Here is a 22189-nt window from a genome sequence, read left to right on the forward strand (position 1 = left end):
ACACTTCCTCCAACAAGGCCACACCTCCTAACAGTGACACTCACTATAGGCCAAGCATTCAGACACGTGAGTCTATAGAGACCATTCCTATTCAAACCACAGCTGCCAAGCCCTCAGATTCCAACCAATAAGAACATAAAAGAGCAATGAATTCTGGGAACATGCTCAGAATCACAGAAAAGAATGCCTAAATGCCAAAGTAAGTTTTATACACACACACACAGTCCTCTTATACAATATAAACCAAGACCACACCCTTCCATGCCTCCACATCACACACTGTGGAAAGATGATATCATGGCACTATTTTGATGCCATGTCAGATTCAACATTATAAGAACACTAACTAAACCTGTCAGTTTGTGCCAGAAAAAGTCATGTGATCACACTATCTTTAAATGCACACCAAGAAATTCTGGGTGTTTTATGTGTACCTGCTTGTATGTGGACACACCTGTTTGCAGAAACATGTGTATACACACATGTATAAAGGCCAAAGGTGAGCAGCAGATGCCTTCCTCAATTACTTCCTCTACCTTCATTTCTGAGGCAGGGTGCCAATGAACCCGGAGCTCACCAATTCAGTCAGACTGTCTTGCAAGCGAACCCCAGGATCCTCCTGTGTCCACCCCCTGTGCACCAGGATTATGTGCGCACACCGCTGTACCCAGGCCTTCTTACAGGGGTGCTGGGAATCCAACCTTGGCTCAGTATGCTTGTGTGGCCAGTACTTTACGAAATGACATATCTTCCCAGCTCATGGAATTTCTAATACCTAGAAAGTATCTCTGAATGTAGTGTTGCTTTTAAAATTAAAACTAATTCCATCCCCTGAACCCTGCCCCTAACGCAAACACTCCAGACAGACACTCCACTAGGCACCTCTGGGAAACTCAAGCATGCAAGAAGCCGGCCACATGGTACGTGGGGAGGCTCAGGGCTCTACCTCCAGCTTAGACATATCCATCTTGGGCAGACCATGTGGCTCAGCTCCCTCATTTATAAAGCAGGGTGGACTAACTTGACAATGGAGTTGACATGATCATCAAAAGGCTTTGAGTGAAGTAAAAGCTGAGAGCAACACCAGCGCACAGGCACAATTAACTACTTCAGTTACCATGTTCAGTCTCAGCAGCATTATCGCATCTGAACCCACTCACCCTTCAACTAGGTGCTGTTTACTCTGAAGGATCAAGAACAGGTTTTTACTTCATTGTTTTGTGCGGGACAGTAAACCTAGTGTCCTCTGCAAGCTCTAATTATTTTAAAGTAGGGGGATGGCTATCAATGAGAATAACCCAATGGTAATCATACTGTTGAGTCTTTGTGTAATTGGAAGAGACACACAAATTTATGAGAAGGGCAAAGATTATTCAATCCCTCGAAACTGCACTGCTGAGTTCACAGGGTATTCAGCAAAGTGACAGGTACTTGGGGCACGCTGGATGGGATGTGGGGAAACCCTGCTACCTAGGTTACAGACAGCCAGGACTGGAAAGCCCTGAGCTAGGCCCAGGAGACTCCCTTTGTTAAGGACACTTCCTCTTCTCTGTAGGAAGATCCCAGACTCCACATCTTCTACCAAAGAAAAGTCACATAGTTCTTAGGGAAATTACAGGTCCAACTCCCTTTCTCCCCATAAGAAACCCCTCAGCAAGCAGCTGGGATTCCTGGAATACCTCCCCATGCAAATGAGGAATCTCAGCACCTTAGACCATCAGCCAATGATCTTGGCCCACCCTGGATATCCCTAACCCCTCCTCAAAGTTCTATATAATCCTCTTTCACCCCGAAATGAATTAATCTGCCTCCCCAAAGCTGATCCTGAAAGGTCACTTCTGTTCCTGTTCAGGGGCAGCCGTGGCTTCTGCTTGCTGGTTCCTGAGGACGGTAAACAAAGACCTCAGGAAGGAGAGGCCCAGAGGGAGAAGCAGCACATCATTTCAGTGCATCAAGCAACTTCAGAGACATCAGATCTGAGCTCTGTGCACTCTCACAGACGAGAAATCCACACAGCTTCAGCTCAAAACCATCCCTCGGCTCCTTCATTCCTGCTTTTAGCTTCAAGATAACATCTATGTAAATCAAAAGGCTCTGCTAACAAAAAGCAAAAGCAGCCCCCAGCCTTGACTGTACAGATGAAGATAAAACCGTCAGCCTAGATGTCCAGAACCTTGCCCAAGAACAATCAGGGATCCAGAAATCAGGGCTCTGAGAACCCCACCCAGAGCTCCTCCCATGCAAAGCACTAGATACGTCAACACTTCTCAGGCCCAGCCTCACAGCCCACACTGTCCCCTCTTGGAAGTCAGGTAATCAATAAATTTACACCCCTGCCACTCACCATGATCTCCCTCTGTTCTTCCAGATTCTTCAGAAAGTTTGAGAATTCCCGTAAGGAAGCATCTGTAGGGAGAGAGGCGTTAGTCTGTGTTGGGTGAGGCAGAGGAAAGCAAACCAAGCCTTGGCTTCCTTACCTATGCATCGCTCGTCATCAGTCTCAGCATCCCCAATAAACTCAAATTTAAAGTCTCGGAGTGAGTGTGCAAACTTCCGCTGTGCTGCCGAAAGACCTGAAAAAAAAAAGGCATCGTGGTGAAGAGCGCCCTTGTTTTTGTTTGTGTTTCTCGAGACAGGGTTTCTCTATGTAGAGTTGGCTGTCCTAGACTCGCTTTGTAGATGAGGCTGGCCGACCTCTGCCTTCCTGCGTCTTGGGATTAAAGGTGTGAGCGACCACAGCTTGGCTCCAGGGCCCTTGCTTTAAAACCAAAATCTAATCCCCCCCCCCAAAAAAAAAGCAATTCTCTTAAGATGAGTAAAGCAAGAACTGTGCTCCACTCGGTATGTGAAAAGGCAAAATCCAACCCCTCTCATCCTCTACCTGGCATTCGCCTCTGTCTTCCTCCCACAAGTAAAACTGTTTCCTCAAAAGCACTGGAGACATGGTCATGTCTTCATCGCAGGTTACTGGAAGCAGGGAGGCTCAACATGTGAAATCAGCCACTGAAGTATGCAGCTGGGTGAAAGCACATGTGCTTAGCATGCACAAGGTTTTGGCATGATGCCTCACAAAGGAAAAGCTGACTAACCTGAGACTAATCATGCTGATTGGGGTCAAATGCTAAAGACAACTGAAAACAAGCACACAACCACAAAGTATAAATAACAGCCTTAAAAAGTGAACTGTTTTTTAAAAAATTGGGGAAAATGCGCACATCACAAAAGGAAGTGAAAAAAATTAAAGTGGCCTGTGACCACATGAAAAGATGTTCCACCATCAGTGGTCAGGAACCTAAAACCAAGAACCACAAGAGAACTCAATCAGCTCGCTGCCAAAAGCAAATGAAGAAACACATCTCACTGCCGAGCTTGGTGGAACTGCTCTTGTAGTTTGGCAATTTCAGGTAAATTTGATGAAGTCCCACAACCCAGAAACTTTGGTAAATTTCCGAGGTAAAACTCTTGTACATATGGAAAGCTCTCAGCATGACTCACCCCTGTAAGATGAGTTGGGGGAATATCTGCTAACAGCACGAAAAATGTGGTATGTGGCCAGTCAGTGTCAAGTGCAGAAAACTAAGCACAGAAGCAAATCCCACAATTGGGAGAGAAAAAGGAAAGCTCTGAGCATGACGCAGATCTGGTGGAGGGATTCATCTTCTCATCCACGCCAAGCATTGACTTTAAATATCGGCAAACTGCAGGCTCACTTTGCCAACTCTGTTACTCATTTAGCAAATGTATGTTACGTGGGACATCCTGAACCCGACACGGCAGCCCATGCCTGTAGCCCAGCACTTGGGTGATAGAAACAAGAGAACTGCCATGAGTTCACGGACAAACTGGGCTACACGCAGACCATCTCATAACCCACCCCCAACCCCGACGAAGAAGAACAACATGCAAGTGAGTCGTATTTGTGTGCACGCATTTAAATTGTTAAAAGTTTCCCAGGGAGATACAAAGTGAATAAAATGTACTTAATAAAGACTTAAAAAAATTTCCCTTTGAATCTGAGCCTGTATAAAATAATGTATTTGGAACTGTTTCTTTAATATCCAAATACCAACACTAAAAAAGCAAAGGGCTTTCATTTAAAAAAAGCATGTTGTATGGACAGAATTAAATGTCTTAGAATAGTATGTTTTAAAATAACAGTTCTGCAACATTAATTTTCTAATTCCTCAGGTTACCTGAAAAGTGAATTAAATCAGAGTTTGTTTGCATAGCTAATCTGGCACCTCCCCCCCCCCCCCCCCGCCACATACACAATGCCTTCCTTGTGCCAAGTGTTGAGGCATCTTGCTTCTTTTCACATGTAAGAACCTTCCATCCCTCACCGTCCACTGTGGCTGACCTCCTTCTAGCGTCAAAGTTCATGTGCATCTCTTACACATCAGACCACACCTAACTGCATTCCTTTTACTACTTACAGATGTGGTTGCTTTCCCATTCCTTAGCATGCCTTCGCTTCCCTTTTTCTGTGAGGTGAAGGGAGTCAGAGCTTGTGCACCCCACACCCTACCTCTCTGAGTAATTCTAAACCTCTGTATTTTTCCAAACTGTCCTAATTTCAAATATATGCTGCTTTTCCAAACAACAGAAAATTGGGTCAGTTGTGGTAAATGTAATGTAAGCCATCAAAAGCTTTTCTTTCTTTCCGGTATCTTACATGTGGAATTCAACCAGTTTCTGATGACTAGATGACAGGCCAGCTCCATTCCTCTACCAGGGAAGGACAGGAGGGAGAACACTAGAGAAAACTTTCCTTTACTGGTACAGGCTGAGGGTAGACTTCCACATATTATTCTGTTTATGTTTTTGTAATGAGTTGGCAGGGTGACACTGAAGTATGTATGGGCATATTAAGATTCATAGAGAGATTAGGGGCCTAACCAGGGCAGCTGATGTCTTTGGAGTGTTCAGACTACCTCAAACATTCACACAAGTCCCCTGCTGACCCAATTCTAACTTTCAAGACATTTCACATTATTCCCAGGTCCTCTGCCTAGATTCTGTTTCTGATGGTTCACTGTTGGCAGACTGTGGCACTACTGAAACCTGTGTTGGTGTTACAACCTGCAATGTTGCTGAATTTGTATAAGATTTTCTATTCAAAAGGTCCTGTACCAAGACTGACAATTTTACTTCCTCTTTCGTAAGTTGAATGTCTTACTTATTTTGCTTGCCTGATGACTCCAAGACTTCCAGGAATCAAAGTCAGGGAAGTAGACATCTTTGATGTGTTCCAGACCTCAGAAAGCTGTCAGCATTTCATGCGTACAATGACAGCTCTTACCTAACATCTGTATAACGTTGATACATCCCTTCTTTATCTAATGCTTAACACTGTTCTTACCATGAATAAATGCAGACTTTTAACAAGTGCTTCCTCTAGACAATAAATTATATGGTTTTGTTTTTCATTCTGTTAATTTAACATACATTTTAACTTGCATATGCTAAGCCATCCTTGCATGCCTGTGATGAATTCCACTTGATCACAGTGTATACCTTTATAACATGCTATAGAGTGGGACAGGTAATATCTTGTTGAAATCTGTATATCTAGGTTCAAAGACATTATCCTACAATTTTATTCTTTTCTTGAATCTTATTTTAATCATTTTGTGTTTTAATATAACACAACTCTTAGCACAACTCCTGGTTGTCAGTTCTCTCCTGCCACCTTTCAAGATCCAAGAATCAGGTCATCAGGGCTGTGTACCAGAACCTCTGCCCACTGAGCCATCTCACTAACCCTTGGTTCCTGTGTGCTGTCACGGTTTTGATACTGGAGTAACACTGACCATGTGGAATACATTTAAAAGAATTCCTTCCTCTGGAGCTTTCTGGAATAATCAATGAAGCGGTCTCCATTGTTTTTATAATATTCAGTAGAAATCAGCAGTGAAACTGCCTGGTCTTAGGGTTTAACATTGCTTCATTTTAACTTTAGAGAAAAATGTCACTTTCATAGCCCAAGTTAGCCTAAACCTCACAGTGATCCTCCTGCCTCAACTGGGGTTGCAGGGGTGAGTCACCAGTCCAAGCTCCTCGTATTTCCTTTGACAGATGATTTCTTTTTCTTTTCTTCTTTTTTTTTATTATTAGTTACATTTTATTAACTCTGTATCCCAGCTATATCTGCTCCTTCATTCCCTCCCCAACCCTCCATCCCTCCCTCATCCCCTCCCTGTCCCTTTCCAAGATTGGGGAGGACCTCCTCCCCTTTCATCTGATCCTGTTTTATCAGGTATCTTCAGAACTGGCTACAAAGTCCTCCTCTGTGGCCTAGCAGGACTGCTCCTCCCTTGGGGGGTGGGGATGTCAAAGAGCCTGCCATTGAGTTCCTGTCAGAAATAGTCCCTGTTCCCCTTACTATGGAAAACCAGTTGGTTACTGAGCTACCATGGGCTTCATCCACGCGGAGGTTCTAGGTTATATCCATACATGGTCCTTGGTGGAGTGTCAGTCTCAGAAAAGACCCCTGTGCCCAGATATATCTGGTCCTTGTGGAACTCCTATCCTTTCCACATCATACAACGGATGATTTCTAAGTACAGTCTCAATCTTACACTCGAAACTGATTTGTTCACAGGTATTCTATTTCTTGATGATTAACTGGGAAAAAGTTCATGTGTCCAGGTTATGTATTAACTGTGTCTGTTCAGGTTTCCTCCTTGGTGATTTCATTGTGTATGTATATGTCCAGGAACTGTCATGTTTTTCTCCACTCTCACATTGTTGATATGTACTTGTTCTTAACAATTGCTAAGAAATCCTTTCCCCAACCTCAGCTTACGATCTGCTCTAAACAGCCTCCAGACCCCAGCACAATGGCCACTGTGTGCCTTTGGTGACTTTATACATAAGAAAAGTGATTCTTTATAGCAGAACCATCTATTTATTAGCAACTTTTAGTTAAAACCATGAAAGTAACAAAGTTAGCCATTGGCCAAGGCTGGTGTAATGCCTCTCTGATTAGTCTCTTTTAGGCACTACTGAAGTTGTAAGTATGGAACTGTCATAAAAGGACTAGCTAGTTTTGCTTTCTGCTGTGTGATAAAATGCTGATGAAAAACAACGTGGGGAAGAATGGCTTTATAGTTCACCATGAAGAAAAGTCAGGACAGAACCCAAGGAAAGAACCTGGACGCAGAACTGAAGCGGTGGCCATGGAGGACGGCTGTTTATCGGTTGACTCTCCATGGCTGCTCAGTGGCTCTCACATACAATAGAGAACCACCTGCCCAGAGGTGGACTGCCTTTGGTGGTCCAGGTACCCACATGTCAGTGAACAATAAAGAGACAACCTACACATGCGCAGGCAGGTATGGCGGGGGCAAATTCCTTAACTGAGGTTCCTGCCTCCTAGCTAGGTCTAGATTGGGTCAAGTTAACAAGAACTAACCCGCACATACCCCCAAACCTCCTACAAGTTCTGCTCTTAACAACCAGAGCAGCAGCAGGATAACTGGAGAACTATGCCACTGCCTATCATCCCAACATGAAAAGAAAATAACCAATGTGTGCTTTTCTCAGTGTGCTGGCTAGTTTTATGCCATGCTGACGAAAGCTAAAGACATCAGAGAGGAGGGAACTTGAATAAAGGAAACAGCCTCATAAGGTCTCACCGCAGGCAAACCTGTAGGTCATTTGCTTAATTAGCGATTGTTGTGGGAGGACCCAGCCTACGTTGAGTGGAGCCATCCCTGGGCTGGTGGTCCTGGTTCTATAAGAAAGCAGGCTGAGCAAGCCATGGAGAACAAGGCACTAAGCAGCACCCCTCCATGGGCTCTGCATCAGCTCCTGCCTCCAGGATTCTGCCCTGTTTGAGATCCTGTCCTGACTTCTTCAATGATGAACCAATGATATGGAAGTGTAAGCCAAATAAACCCTTTCCTCCCCAGCTTGCTTTGGCTGTGGCGTTTCTTCACAGCAATAGTAACCCTAACTATGGGACACCCAGTAAAGTACAAAAATTTTGCAAATCACACTGGGTTCCAACACCCTTTATTAACTAGAGAAACTGCATCTAAAAGCTGGCATTCCTTCGCATAGAAAGTCCTAAATAACTAGACTGTCAACTATGCAACACTCTACCAAGGAAACTGCCACCAAGGAAAATGCACATTCAAACCAGAATCCAAAGCCACCAATGTTTTATTTATAGAACAGGGGCAGAGTCTCGGAATTCAGTATTTTCACACCTGATTCTTGCCAAGAAAATAATGCTCATGTTAGCCACATAACTTGGAAGTAAAACAAAGCGCCTCTAGAACTATGAGCTGGCTTCAGCCTTTCTTTCATGTTTTCCCATTTGACAACACCAGCAGCAGCACCGTCTGTAAGAAGGGCAGTATGGCTACAAATGAGGGGGGGAAAGTAAGTAACTCATTTTGCAAGCTTAAAAACAATAGTGCAAGCATCTCCGTGAGCCTATAGTGCACTCCTAAGCTGGTCTAGGCCTGAGGGCCACATTAGAGGCTGTGCTAGGAGCAGCTCTGGGGACAACAGTGTTTGGTGATACTGAGTTAAAAGTGTTCCTGGCCTTAACGACCTGCATCTGACTGCTGTGGGTAGTCTACATACAAAGTTGTTATTCACAGAATAAACAGTACCTGAAGTCCCTGGAATGATCAGAAATGACACACTGAAGGCATAAAGGGAAGTCACCTGAACATATGTCCCACAACAAACATATATATCTGAAGGAGAAGGCTTGAAACCTAACATGCCACCTAACAATGAAATACAAAACAATCCACTGATTACAAATGCTCCTTGGAAGTGCCGCTACAAAGCCCCTCCTCAGTAGCACCATCCCATCTCTCCCAAGCCATGTGCAATCCTCTGTGCACATTCCACAGCAGCAATGATCAGCTGTGACTAGGCACTAGATGCAGAGAACACTGTGTTGGGGGTTGTTCCGATGCTTTCTTCTGATGCTAATTACTGGCCCTTGAGAGACTGGTTACACCTAACCCTGCTGTCTAAACCTGCCTAGGACATTCTACCTGATTGGTTGATTAAAGGCCTGGACCTCAGCAGGCCAGGATGGGGGAGATATGGCTAAGGTTCCCAGGCTTCTGAGGACAGGAGAATCATGGGAAAGAGATGGATGGAAAGAGAGGAGGAAGGAGAAAACAAAGATGGGATAGCGTGGAGAAGAAACCACGTGGGCCGAGAGAATGGACTCCAAGGATGGCACGGATGGAAAAAAGAGCAAATATAAGCAAGCATTTGTAAGACTATGGATGGAAGGTAGCCTAGATAAAGACGGTTAAGGCATATGGCATTGATGAGGGCTGGGAGGTGAATGGTGAGGTTATTGAGACAGCGCACTTATGCCCAGCCCAAGGCAATAAGGCAATTATAAAACCTAACAGGTGTCTGTGTCTTATTATTTGTGATAGAGGGTTAAATAATACTACCACAATAATTATAGGGCTAATAATAAACATTATATAGCCCAATGCTCACTTTTTATTTACAATAACAACACTGCCACAAGCAACTACTGAATGAAAAAGTGATGATGTCAATGCCAGAGCCCACTAGTTTTTCTGTCAGACCACAGGTTCTTTTAGTGAAGAAAAATCTTACTTATGGTAAAAACAGGATGCACAGAAACAGATAACATGTATTGCTACTACCACAACAATGGCCACAACGTAGTGGCTTAAAACAACACTGAATTGTCATTCCGTTAATGGAGGTCATAAATCTGTGCTCTGGCACCTGGAAATCCAATGAGCTAAGTCAATGGTTTGGAGAGGTCTGAACCCAGGGTGCAAACTGGACTTCATTCCTTCTGAAGGCTCTGGCTTCTAGAGGAGTGCCCACATCGCTTAGCTCACTGCCACCACCTCCATCACTCAGCCTTCTATCAACACATGCCCTTCTGCGACTCTTTAAGAACCACCAGAACTTTATTTGGCCTAAGAACAATCCAGGATCATCTGCCCATTCTCAGAATTCGTAATTTAATCACATCTGCGGTCTTTTTTCACTCAAAATCCTATTCCGTTTTCTAGAGTCGGGATGAGCCATCTCTGGAAGACCCTCACAACAGGAGCTCCACTGACAACTCAGCACTTACCAGCTACGGTAGCACAGCTCCGTGGAGCATGCCATTGTGCACACACAACCGGAAGACACTGATCATACAGCCTGGGAGAAGTGACAGATGTCAGAAAGGCCGCTTGGGTGGAGGGAGGATGAAAAACTTGCTCCACTAGTGGCTCCTCCCAGACAGGACCCGGATGAGATCATAGTTTGCCCAATCTGAAAACACCTGGCAGGCAGCTTCACCTGACTGTCCACGGAGCAAAGGCATCGCGCTGGGTGACCAACTCAATATCTCACACCCACTCCAGGGGAACTCTAGGAGGGATTTAGGCCTGTTCTTTCTCAGGCATGTCAGAACTGTTTGTGGTTTTGGCATAATCTCTGGATGTGCAGAATGTCAGGGGCAGGCCCTCCTGTGTGTGAAGAATAAGCAGTCCAATGAAGAGCACACCCCAAATGAAGGCAGCTAAGAGCGTCTGTTCAGGTGTTTGCATCTGTGACTGAAAACTCAATGTGTGCTTGGAGGTAAAGAACCATGATCAGGTTTGGGGGTCAAATTCGTGAGCCAATTCAATCCCAACATCCACTCTAGTTGCTAATTTAAAAGATTATGGTTGTGGGAACTTGATCTCAGAGGCAATATAATGTAATGAAACTACTTCATCAGCGGAGAGAAATAAAAAACAGAGCGAACTGGAGGTAGTTGGCTTTTGAAACTGAGAAAGGCACTCAATCACTCCAAACACACTGGCTTCCCTTCATGTGTAGGAGTAGGGGGATCTGGGACAAGACACAAGCTTTGTCATTTAAAATTTATCTCTTGTGGGGGATGGTGTTGAGACTGGGTCTCTCTATGTAGTCCTGCCTGTCCTGGAACTCACTGTATAGACATAGCTGGCCTTAAAGTCACAGAGATCCTCCTACCTCAGCCTCCTGGGTGCTGGATTAAAGGTATGAGCCATCACGCCCAATCCAGAGGACCAAAACTCTGCGCTCCTGCGAAAATCAACACCCTTGATGACTGGGCACTGAATACTGGGCTACAACTGTCACCCGCAGCCTACAAGCACTAGACACGCCTCTTAGGAACAAGTGCACAGATGCACACTCCTGGTGCGCCATCCCCTCAAGCCAGCTCGGTTTCTGACTGAGCCTCTATCTCCTGTAGCGAGTAACCGCTCCCACCACTCGCACAATCCGCAGGTCAGAAAAGGTGCTGTGAGAACTTCTTTGCTAAGCTTAGAAGACACGAAGTGAGACCACTGACTGCACCTTCTAGTTCATTCCTTACCAGGGTTTAGATCTAAAGGTCAGAGGTGGTTGACAATGCCGAGAAAGATTCAAATAGGCTGGAACCATCAATCGAGAGGCCTCTTTTCTGTCCACGCAAAGGTATATAATACACTACTTACAGAGAAGACACTCACACTCTAATGATCTCATGTGTTTTTTACACAAGTAAGCTAACTTGTCTTTTGGAAAGACCTCGAACAGGAACTTGGTCTAGAACACAACTTAATGACGGAGGGAGGTTCTGGGCAGCCTGTGCCCCCTCACCAGTATCACCAGCACCCAACCATACACTTCTGGGTACATAATGTCCTTTTTAACCTTACATTTCTTCATTGCCAACTCGAGGATAGTTCCTTAAACAACTTGTCGGGAAATAAAATAAATATCAAAGATTACTAAATTATCCTGCCGAGATAACAGAGAATGACAAGGGAAAGAAAATAGGAAATGAAGGCAAAAAAAAAAAAAAAAAAAAAAAAAAAACACAACAATTTAAGGTACAGAAAAAAACAACTGTACATTAGCCATAATAGCAGACTGGGCAACAATTCTACAAGATGCAGATGAGGTCATGGCCTGAGAGCTTAACTGCCAATTACCTGCAGAAGGAAATCAAAGTGAAATGCTGAACATGTTTTTAAGGGAGAAAACCGAGTACTAGGCCATGAAGGAGCCACAAATGCAGAGTGTCAGAGGTGGCAGAAAGCAAAATCAGTCATGGAGTTCGTGATGCAGTCATAGAAAAAATAATAATTAAAAACTCAGAGACTTTTTCAGGCCGGCAGCTGACGTAGGACAGCATTCTTCGGTGAACATGAAGCCCTGCTTGGCTCTTCCCGCCTTCTTCCCTCCCTGTGAGACTGGTCGCTATCTCAGCTGCTGGCACAGAGGCAAACCCACAGTCCCAGGCCGAAAAAGGCAGAAATGAGGCATTTTTAGTTTGTAAGACTGAAAAAGACAGAAGAAAGCTGTCAATCTTCAGGTTAGAAATGAGGGAGGCTCCCATGGAAAACAAGGTTAGTCACACACAGTAATACCATCAAACCCAGGCCTCTCCAAAACAAACTAGTCATATCTCATTCTCCAAGTTTCACCTTGAAGCCATGGGCAAAGATGCTCTTCCCGCCTTAGTGAGGCAGCCTCTCACAGTCTTCAATCTGAGAGGCTTGGAAACTGGACAGCTTTTCTGGACAGACCCAGGTGGCGGAGGAAGTGCTACGGCACCCACAGCAATACTACTCCAAATGCCACTCCCTGCCCTGACTGCCGAAGGGACACAGAATTCAGACAGAGGGTTATGTTCTATCACCTTAATCTGTTATTAGCACACAGAACACTAGCTTTCACTGTGGAAGCCTTTCCCGTCTTCTCCTCACTGCTAGCCCTACCCCAGTCCACGGCTCCACCACCACCCACAGCCTCCTCTCCACCTTTACATTACACGTGGGATCTGGGCAGAATGTACGTTAACTGGGTCCCTAAGCACTCTGTTTTGGAGGCCTTGCTTTTTTTATTTTTTCCTCACAGCAAGTCTTCCATGCTGAGAAGCAAACTCATCATCTCATGGAAAGCAACTATGTCCTCTGAAAGGGTAGCCAAGGGCCTAAAAGCCATGCTTTGAAAAGCACTAACGAGAGTGGGGGCCTTTGAGATGGCCCAATGGGCATCGGAACCACAATCGGACAAAAGCTAGGTGAGGAGTCTACACAGGCAGGTGAAGATGCTGTGCTACCGTAATAGAAGGCGGAAATAGCACGTGAACAAGCTAGCAACGTCTAAGTGAGACCAGCAGTTTAGAAACTGTGACAATACACACATACAACCTCAGTGTCTGAATATGGAGACGCATGCAATCTGGACAACCCACTGGGCACGAAGCATACATTTTGTAAAGGTCTATAACAATTTTTTTATTATTTTATGCATACTTGCCTCCATGTACGTATATGAACCTGAGCCTGCCTGGTGCCCATAGGGTCAGAAGAGGGCACTGGACACGCTGGGAACAGAGGCTCAGATGGCAGAGAACTGCCACGCTGGTGCTGGGAAGTTAACCTGCGTCCTTCATAAGACGGCACGTGTCTTAACCGCTGAGCCGATTTTGCAGTCCTACAAATAACGTCTTAAAAGAGAACTTACAGACTAGAAACTACTGCGTGTATGAACTCTCTGCCTCTGCTTTCAGTGCACAGAGCTGGAGGGCAGATGATGCTGGAATAGCACTCTGCATGAGCACAAGCTTCCTTCAGCCTATTACCACACCAACCAGCAACACTGGGGGATACGGTCCTTCATGTAAGCTTTTTCGTTTAGCTCTTCAGAGTTTTCAAAAAGTCAACAGGACTAATGACCAACACCTCACTTTCACACCTGACATCCATCCTATCTCCACCCAACTCTTAGCAGGTGCCTGGGGCTTCACACAGCTGCCAACAACTGAGCAGGGATAGAAGTTTATCACGAATATTATGTAACATATGTAACATAAGTGTATCAGGAATTTTATAAAGAATCATCCAAATTAGCTAAAGCCCTTCAGAAAAAGTAAAATTTACAATAAATACGTATTAACTTTGGGAAAATTTACACAAATATTGGTATAAAATGAAAGTGTATTCCATCACAAGAAGTTAGATTCCACAAAGGAAAAAAAAAACCTTAGGGGCTGACACCACTCAGTACTACAAGGCACAGGGCCCTGTGTTTGATCCCCCGCATCCTGAAAGAAAATAAAAACAAGTAACTACCTAACTTGTGGATTTCTCCAACTGTGCGACACAGAAGAAAGGTGTCATGGGGAAGAGTTTCGAGAAGCAGCTGATGACGAGGTGTGCACACATACTGCCTGATGGAAAGCCCCATGAGACGCTGTTACAGGAGCCATTTTGGTTGGGTAGTGTCACCACCTTAATTACAGTGTTGACTTTCTTTGAAGTAGAATAAGAACGGCGATGACAGCCAGCGATAGAACATCTTTTGCAAGAAGAAATCTTTCATAAGGTCATCCAGAAGCTATGTTATTTTAGATTTTATCAAAAGTGATTACAATTGCATCAGACATATAGTAGGCATTCCATCTCAGTCAATATTTTTGAGACTGGATTCTTCCTTATTTGGACAGATTTCCACTTGTGTGAATTCTCTGGCATGTTAAATGTTCAAAAGCCCAGAGCACAGTTCCAAGGTTTCCACTTTTTGTCAAAATATAATCAAATAAATAAATAAATGCCCATCTCTGATTTCTGCTTAACTACCACCAAAATCCCTAAGCCTAATCACTTCACCTGAGTTATTGCCAAGATTCCTTACCTAGAAAACAGGCAAGTAAGACTGTGAGAATACAGGAAACCAAATCCTAAATGTTTCTGGCACTTCTGTAATTGCTTTCAAAACTCCAGCACTTCAGGAGACAGGAGAGGACTCCGAAGTTAAGTTAAGAGTGCTTGCTCGGCAATCACAGGAAACTGAATTCAGAGCCACATGACAAGCTGAGCATCCCTGATCTATGCCTCTGGCACCAGGGTCAACGGTTCCAGAGACGGGTGGAAGGAGATCACCGGCTTCCGGTCTAGCTGAAACTCATACAGTTCTCTGCCTTGATGGAATATGAGAGTGATAAAACACCATGCCCGATGCATTCATCTGGCTCTATGAGTACCAACGGAGACAGGCAGGCAGTCATGCACACACACTCTATATCCAACACTGAATGATGAGGAGCAAAATGGCACAGACTTGCTTTTCCCTATAACCCCCTCCCCCTCTCTAAGCACTATAAACCCTGGGAAACAAAGGCAGATCCTGAAAGGCCATGAGAAGAACACAAATGTGTGATCCTGAACTATAGAAACAGCAGGGCACAGCACAGCAAGACTGGCCACCCAATCCCAGAGGCAAGCCAAGGACAGTTTACAGGTAGCCCAGATCAATCTCAAGCTCTCCTGGCAGCATTAGACACGTTCCACACCCTCCAAAGAAGAACGGATCTGAAGCCCCACAAACCCTGAACAACTCAGGTTCAAAGTATATGCCTTGGACCAGACAGATCTAACAGCTGACCTAAGAGCCTGAGCTAGGAACCCTCCTTGGTACTATGGGCCTAACTGAAACTCCTGTCCTTTGCTCAGAAATACGAGGAAAACTATGGGATGCCACTAGACGGATCCCGTACAACATCACCAACGACTCACATCCCCCAGGCCTCTCCAGGCAAGGGATCCTGCCACAGACGGGGAAGTCCTGAGTCCCCACAAGCCTGAAACTACCTTTCCCTACTGAGAAACAGCTCCACAGTCCAGTCTAGGGAAATTCCTGCAACCTCCACACCCAGCACATCGGGGAGCAGTGAGACCAGATCCCCAAGGGCAGCTGATCAGTCAGAATAAAGCATTTCCACAAAGGCTCCCTCAAAACTGAACCACCACTGGAGACACAGATCTGTGCACTAAACAAACTGGCCTGCTCTAACTCAAGATTTGCACAGCAACCCAGGGTATTGTAATCAGCAGTGCGACCACGATACGACTGAAAAACCAACCATTGGAAGAACCAGGAAAGCCACTGGCTGAATGAGAAAAGCCAAGCAACAGACACTAGCCCTGAAGCCAATCAAGCCTAAAATATTGTAAAGCAGCCACCATGACATGGCTTCAACAGTCAAATATAAAGTTTGGGGGGCAGGGCGGACACTCAGCAAAGAAACTGAAGAGACTCATGGGACAAGCGAAGTGGCCCAGGGCTAAACATGCATGGATCTTGCAAAGGGCCTGTGTTTTCAAGAGCTGAAGGAAGCAAGGACGTAGCTCTATATCCAGCAAAAGTGTCCTTTGAGAACAGTGAACAGACAGACACTTTCAGAGGGTGTGGAAACTAAAAACATCACTACCAAAATTAGGAAAACAATTCCCTATTTCGATAAAATTTTCTGCAAAGATGATCTCTTACTAAAGTGAAATAACACATGCAAAATGTTTAAACTGGCTTTGAATAATGAACAACACAAAGCAGAGCTGTTGAAGGGTTGGTCCCTCATGAAAAGCCACAAAGGAAAATACACACACACACACACACACACACACACAGGCATGAAGGTAAAGAAATGGGAGAAATTGTGTGCTGTAAAGGAGGTCTATGTCACCAGACTTTGGGGAGACACAACAGACTCTTTTTGGGAAATTCAGATCTGAAATTTCACAGGTGATAGTTACTTTGTGCTTCTAAAGATGAGAATGGCGTTATGTCCTAGTTTGCTTTTGGCTGCTGTGATTAAAAAACCATAACCAAAAGCAAGCTGGAGAGAAGGGGGTTTATTTCAGCCGGCAGCTGCAGTCCATCATGAACAGAAACCAGGCAAGAAACACAAGGCAGGAACTTGTAATGAAATGAAGCAGAGGCCGTGGAGGAACGCTGCATACTTGTCAGGCTTGCTCCTGACTTGTTCATCCTGCCTTCTTAGATTCACCCCAGTACTAAGCTGGCAAGGCAGGGTAGCACTGCCCACAGTGGGCTAACCCCTCCCCCGTCGGTCATTAATTCAAGGAATGTCTCACAGATTTGCCTACAAGCCCATCTAATGGAGACATTTTCGCAGCTGAAGTCTCCTGTTCCCAGATGAGCCTTGCTTGTGTCAGGTTGATAAATAAAATCTTGACGAACTGGAAACTCCTGGGGAATGCAGAGGAAAGGGGGTAATGGAAGGATTAGATACACTTGAACAAGATGGAGCCAATGAAAAAGACTCAGGCCAGGAAGCTACATTTCATCTTGAGAATACTCACACAGCAATTTTAAAGAGAAAAGACACACAGACACAAAACAGTTTTAGTAACTTTGGTGCTACCATACAAAAAGAAAAAGAAGAAAAAAAAAAAAGATTCAGAAGGCAGAAGGGCAGGGAGATCCACAGAACCATACAGCGTGCCAGACATTTGCAGCATGACCATTCCCAGCACAGAAGACAGTGAAAGAAAAGGGAGCACAAAGCAAATGGCACCATAAAAACCTTTCAGAGTACAATCCTGTGAGAGACAAACTATGCAACACAAGAAAAAAAAAAAAAAAAAAAAACAAGAATGAGGTTTGCAAACACAGAACAGTAAAATGATGTAACTACAGTGTTACAGTTTAAATCCCACATCTCCAAAAAGACTCAGGTAACGAAGGCTTGTTCTCTAGTGCAGTGATGTTCAGTACGGCCTTTGGAGACTAACAGGCAGTGAGCACTCTAAATAACCCATCAGTGGATTAGTACATGGGCTTCTTTGTGTTGTGACAGGCTCCCAGTCTCCTGTCCACTGGAGTCAGAAGGCCTGCAGCGGTCCTTCACCACACACTTCAACAGGATGTTCTGCCTCAGTGCAGACCCTGGTCCAAGACACAGACACTCAACCATGAGCCAAATAAAGTTTTCTTCTGAATTACCTCTCCCGGGACTTGAGATGGAATGCTAACCCATCCTAAGAAATACAAGCAGACACAGTGAGGGGCATTTAGGTTCAAGTCTAAAAATGTACCCGTTCCCCTTATATGTTTATTTCTGCTGCCATCCCTCCCATGAGGAGGCCTTGTCACTCTCTCCACATAGCAGGAGTAGGGGAAAAATGTCCACATATTTTACCACAGTACAGTACACACATCTGTCTCTGCCACTGGATGACACATGATGACAGGAACTGCTATGCTCACGGTCGTTTCTGTCGCACAGTACTAGTACAGTTTCAACAAATACCTGATAAAAACCACTAATTTCTTTTATTATATTCCTAGATCGTACCTCTTCTACAGGAAAAGGAAAGTAAGCATCGAGGATCTCCACACACCTACTTCTATTTGCAGAGTACGGGAAATCAATCCCTCATGACCCTCCAGCACCGACCACGTCACAAACTTGTACAGAGCACTCTCAGAGGGCGAGGATGTCTACAGTACATAAAACTGTGACTGCCGACACTGTCAGCTTTCCCACCGTCATGGGGAGACTCAACGAGCTGCGGCACTTCCTGGAACAGATACAGCCAACAGCACAGATGGCTAGACCCCTCGAGATGTGACTTAAATACAGTTTTTTCAGTGGTGAAACATAAGGGTGATATGTTGAAAACAGTCTGTCTCCAAAGGGAATCTGCTCAAATAGTGTCACTGGATACTTGGAAGGACAGGGAAAACCAGACGGCCCAAAGACCTACTCTGACCATGCTGGGTCCATGACTCGCTTCACGGTTCTGAGCTACTCTGGCCTCTCAGCCTCCATCCTATCACTTGTAAAATGGAACACTCTACGGCATACTGTGATATAGAACACAGAGTAGCCATTACCGTGTTCATCACAACGTGTCAACAAAAGTGGCCCTGTTCGTGTCCCCTCACAGCGAGAGGAGCCAGGAAGGGCCATGAGCTGAGATTCCGGCTCTCTGACTCCTGCACTCACTCCCCTCCTGGCTGCAGGCCATTTGGTCCCAGAAGCACATGATGGGGGGGGGGGGCAGTCTCATAATACAGGGACACAGAAAAGTAACTGAACGGCGGGCTCGTATCTGTGCAGCTGTGCAGAAGCTGTCGCTCATCCGGGAGTGAGAGTTTTCCTGTGATGCAGCTGCTGCAGAGCCACCACACTACATAACGGAGTCCCAGAAACTCACCAGTTCACCAAGCTGAGCGGACACATTCCTTTTCTCTATCTAGAGAAGTAGTTCTCAACCTGTGGGTCACGACCCCCTTGGGATCAAGTGACCCTTTCACGGGGTCACATAAGATATCCTGCACATCAACTATTTACATAACAGTAGCAACATTACAGTTATGTAGTAACAAAAATAACTTTATGGTTGGGGTCACCACAATGTGAGGTCACATTAAAGGGTCACGGCATTAGAAGGTTGAAACCATTGCTTAGAGGGAGCAGACACTGCTCATGCCTCCCCAGGGAAAGCTACCTCAACATCCTGACCAAAGAATGTGTGCTGGGCTGAAGCGCGGGCTCGGCGCCACAGCGCCACCTCCAAGTTCCATTCCCAGCATCCACTTTGCTTTGCAGCTCACTACCATCTGTAACCCCAGTCCCAGGGGACACAACACCCTCTTCTGGCCTCCACCGGCACCAGGCATGCATGTGGTACACACACACACACACACACACACACACACACACACACTACACCCAAACATGTAAAGAAATAAATGTGAACTTCACAATGTCCAGGAGTGTACAGCAAAGGTTCATGTGTGCCTTGCCACCTCTCCATGCCAGCTGGTGTTAACACTTTACTCACCGAATCAGTCATTTGCCAAAGACGACCACACGCCTAAATTTAAGTATGCATTGGGAAGAAGTGTTAAAGTAACCTGCTCTCTCATACACTGATCATGGGACTATAAATTAGCATGGGAGCAGGTTTTAAACAGCAGGTCAGAATACTTAAATGAGCATTTTCTGGCCCAAATAATACGAGATGCCATGCACAATATATATGTATATATAACATACATAATCTACCAATATAAACGAATATGTAATCATTTATACTATATATAGTAATATATTGATGGGTTGTATATATTACATTTTAGAGTATATGTTATTTATGTTAATATGCAATATATATTTATACATAACAAAACATTTATAGGATAATACAGGAATATATATTAATGTTCAAGGGCTAGGGCAATGGTTGCATGGCTTAAAGCGCTTGCCACACAAGCCCTGAGCTTAGAACCCAGAACCCATGCAAAGCTGGACACTGCGCTTCCAGGGCTTGTATGGTGAGATGGAAAGCAGAGACGGGAGAATCTCCCAGGTCAGAGGTACATAAAGAAACCTCCTCTCAAACAAGGTAAAAGGTGAAGAGCGACACCTGAAGCTGCCCTCTCATCTCTAAGGTGCACTGTGGCACATGAGTACCGGCATACCCAAGGATGCACAGGTGCACATGCTCTCATTTTTCCCAAAGGAACCATCATAAAAGAACCATCCCTTAAACAGCCTCAGTGCTTTTGCACAAAAGTAAAATGTTAGAACAGTATTAGCACAGGAGAATGGTATATAGCAGTGAAAATCAAAGACCCAAAGCCAATGGGACAACTGGGTCTATGAAGGAGATGGTTCATCAGGGAGAGCAGTGAGGACTAAAGCCCACGTCAGCGTGGAGGGAAAAAACCAATTCCAGGGATTTAGCCTTTAGCCTCCTCCCTAGCACCACAGCAAATGTGCCCACACATACACGCACAGTAATGAAAGGCCTGAGTAAGACTGGCTCATTTACACAGCACCCTGCCATGAACATGGAAGACAGCCAAAAAGATACACAAACCACTACTGTCTGTGCAACCAGAATCCGTCTGTCCACTCCTGAAGGAACTTCCGGAAAACTCCTAGCTAAGCAACGTTTTTCTGACGGGTGGGGGGCAGACGGCGTGGCATAATACCCACGGCAAACAGGAAGCCCTCCACCACAGACAAAGCTGACCAAAGAAGTATGGCGCATCCAAGTCACAACACCTGCAGGCTGCCAAGACTTACAGCAGGCCTGGTTCATATACTACACACAGATGAAGGCCAGACATGTGATTAGACGAAGTTAAAAACTACAGAGCTAAAGTCGACAATTAATCCGCGAAAACTTACTGCGGAAGAGTAGCGTAGCAGAAGGCCCCATCAGGCTCACCCACGCTCTATTAGCGGTGACCTGTTTCCAAAGTTAGGTGCTCCGCTTCTCAGTAGGCTGAAATGCAGGTCAAGGCCCCAGCTGCTTCTTTGGTTGAACTGTTTTTCTTTTTAAATGACAAGATAGTAATAATAATAATAGAGAACAATCGGTTGAGTATGACAAAGGAGTAAAAATCAGTGGTTCAGTCATGTAGTACATTAAGCGTGCTTAGAGCGTAGACTAGGTGAGGCTTCTACCTTGCCCCAGTTTAAAAAATAATAATAATAGACAAACAACAATACGAAGGAACAGAACATAATTAAGTGAAGCATCTGGAGGCCCAAGTCAACATCTGAGGTCACAAGACTGAGACACTCCAGTCTAGTGCTTCAGTGAGGTTATGTAAACAGCTTGATGGACAGGTCTCCCCTGCTCACCTGCCTATCTTAGATCTCTGTGTCCCAAGGCCTTTATGGAACAGCAACAGCCATCTATTAGCTCTGACAGTCTGAGGGAAAAGTGGCTGGATGCACACACACCCAGAAGTCAAACTTCTGAATTTACAAGACAGGAAAGATCTACAGAATCAGACATTGGCACCTTTAGTATTTATTGGCTTTTGTGTGGTCTATTCCATAAGAAGTCAGGTAATTTGCTACCATTTAAGCTACTTTGCCTGGGGAAATAGAGCAGGCAGAGAAGCATCAGCTTAGCTGAGGAGACATACTTACACATGTGCACGCCTAAACACTAAATATAAATCGGTTCATGTGGGGATAAAAAAGATCTATTGTGCTGGAATAGTTAAATATTCATAAGTTCTTTCTTTGGTATTTGACAAGTGTAGGTCATTTCTGTGCCATACATACATACGTTACTGTGTCAAAAAAATATAATTTTATAAATGAACTAGGGGTCATGAAACTTCAAGTAAGATATTAAAAAATTACTTTTGAAGCAAGATCCAAAAACCACAGAAAATCAGACAAGGAATAATAAAATCCAAGCCAGTAGGTGTGGGCATGGAGACCCAGACACATGATCAGGAGGAAGAAAGGCAAGCATAAGTTGTTAGTAATATTCAGCATTTTGCTGAGTTCACTAGAGTTCAGATCATGAGTCATAAGTCAAAGATCACTGGCTAAACCAATTCTCTGTACCTGAGTCACTCTAACACA

The 22189-nt window shown here is 44.8% G+C and overlaps 1 protein-coding gene across 6 annotated transcripts in view; it reads right to left on the reverse strand.

Moving 5' to 3' along the window:
- The window catches only part of Arhgap10 (Rho GTPase activating protein 10), a 246939-nt gene that overhangs the window by 178165 nt on the left and 46585 nt on the right, over positions 1-22189 (reverse strand). For all 6 annotated transcript variants that reach the window (XR_009594838.1, XR_009594839.1, XM_060393189.1 and 3 more), the window contains 2 exons: positions 2478-2573; positions 2345-2406 (listed from right to left, as the gene is read on the reverse strand). Coding sequence is in view for 4 of the 6 variants with exons in the window: in XM_060393188.1 (XP_060249171.1) it covers positions 2345-2406; positions 2478-2573 (158 nt within the window). In the remaining 2 variants the exon portion in view is untranslated. The remainder of the gene's footprint in view (positions 1-2344; positions 2407-2477; positions 2574-22189) is intronic.

This window comes from Meriones unguiculatus, chromosome 10, assembly GCF_030254825.1.
Source record: "Meriones unguiculatus strain TT.TT164.6M chromosome 10, Bangor_MerUng_6.1, whole genome shotgun sequence".
Lineage (NCBI taxonomy): Eukaryota > Metazoa > Chordata > Mammalia > Rodentia > Muridae > Meriones > Meriones unguiculatus.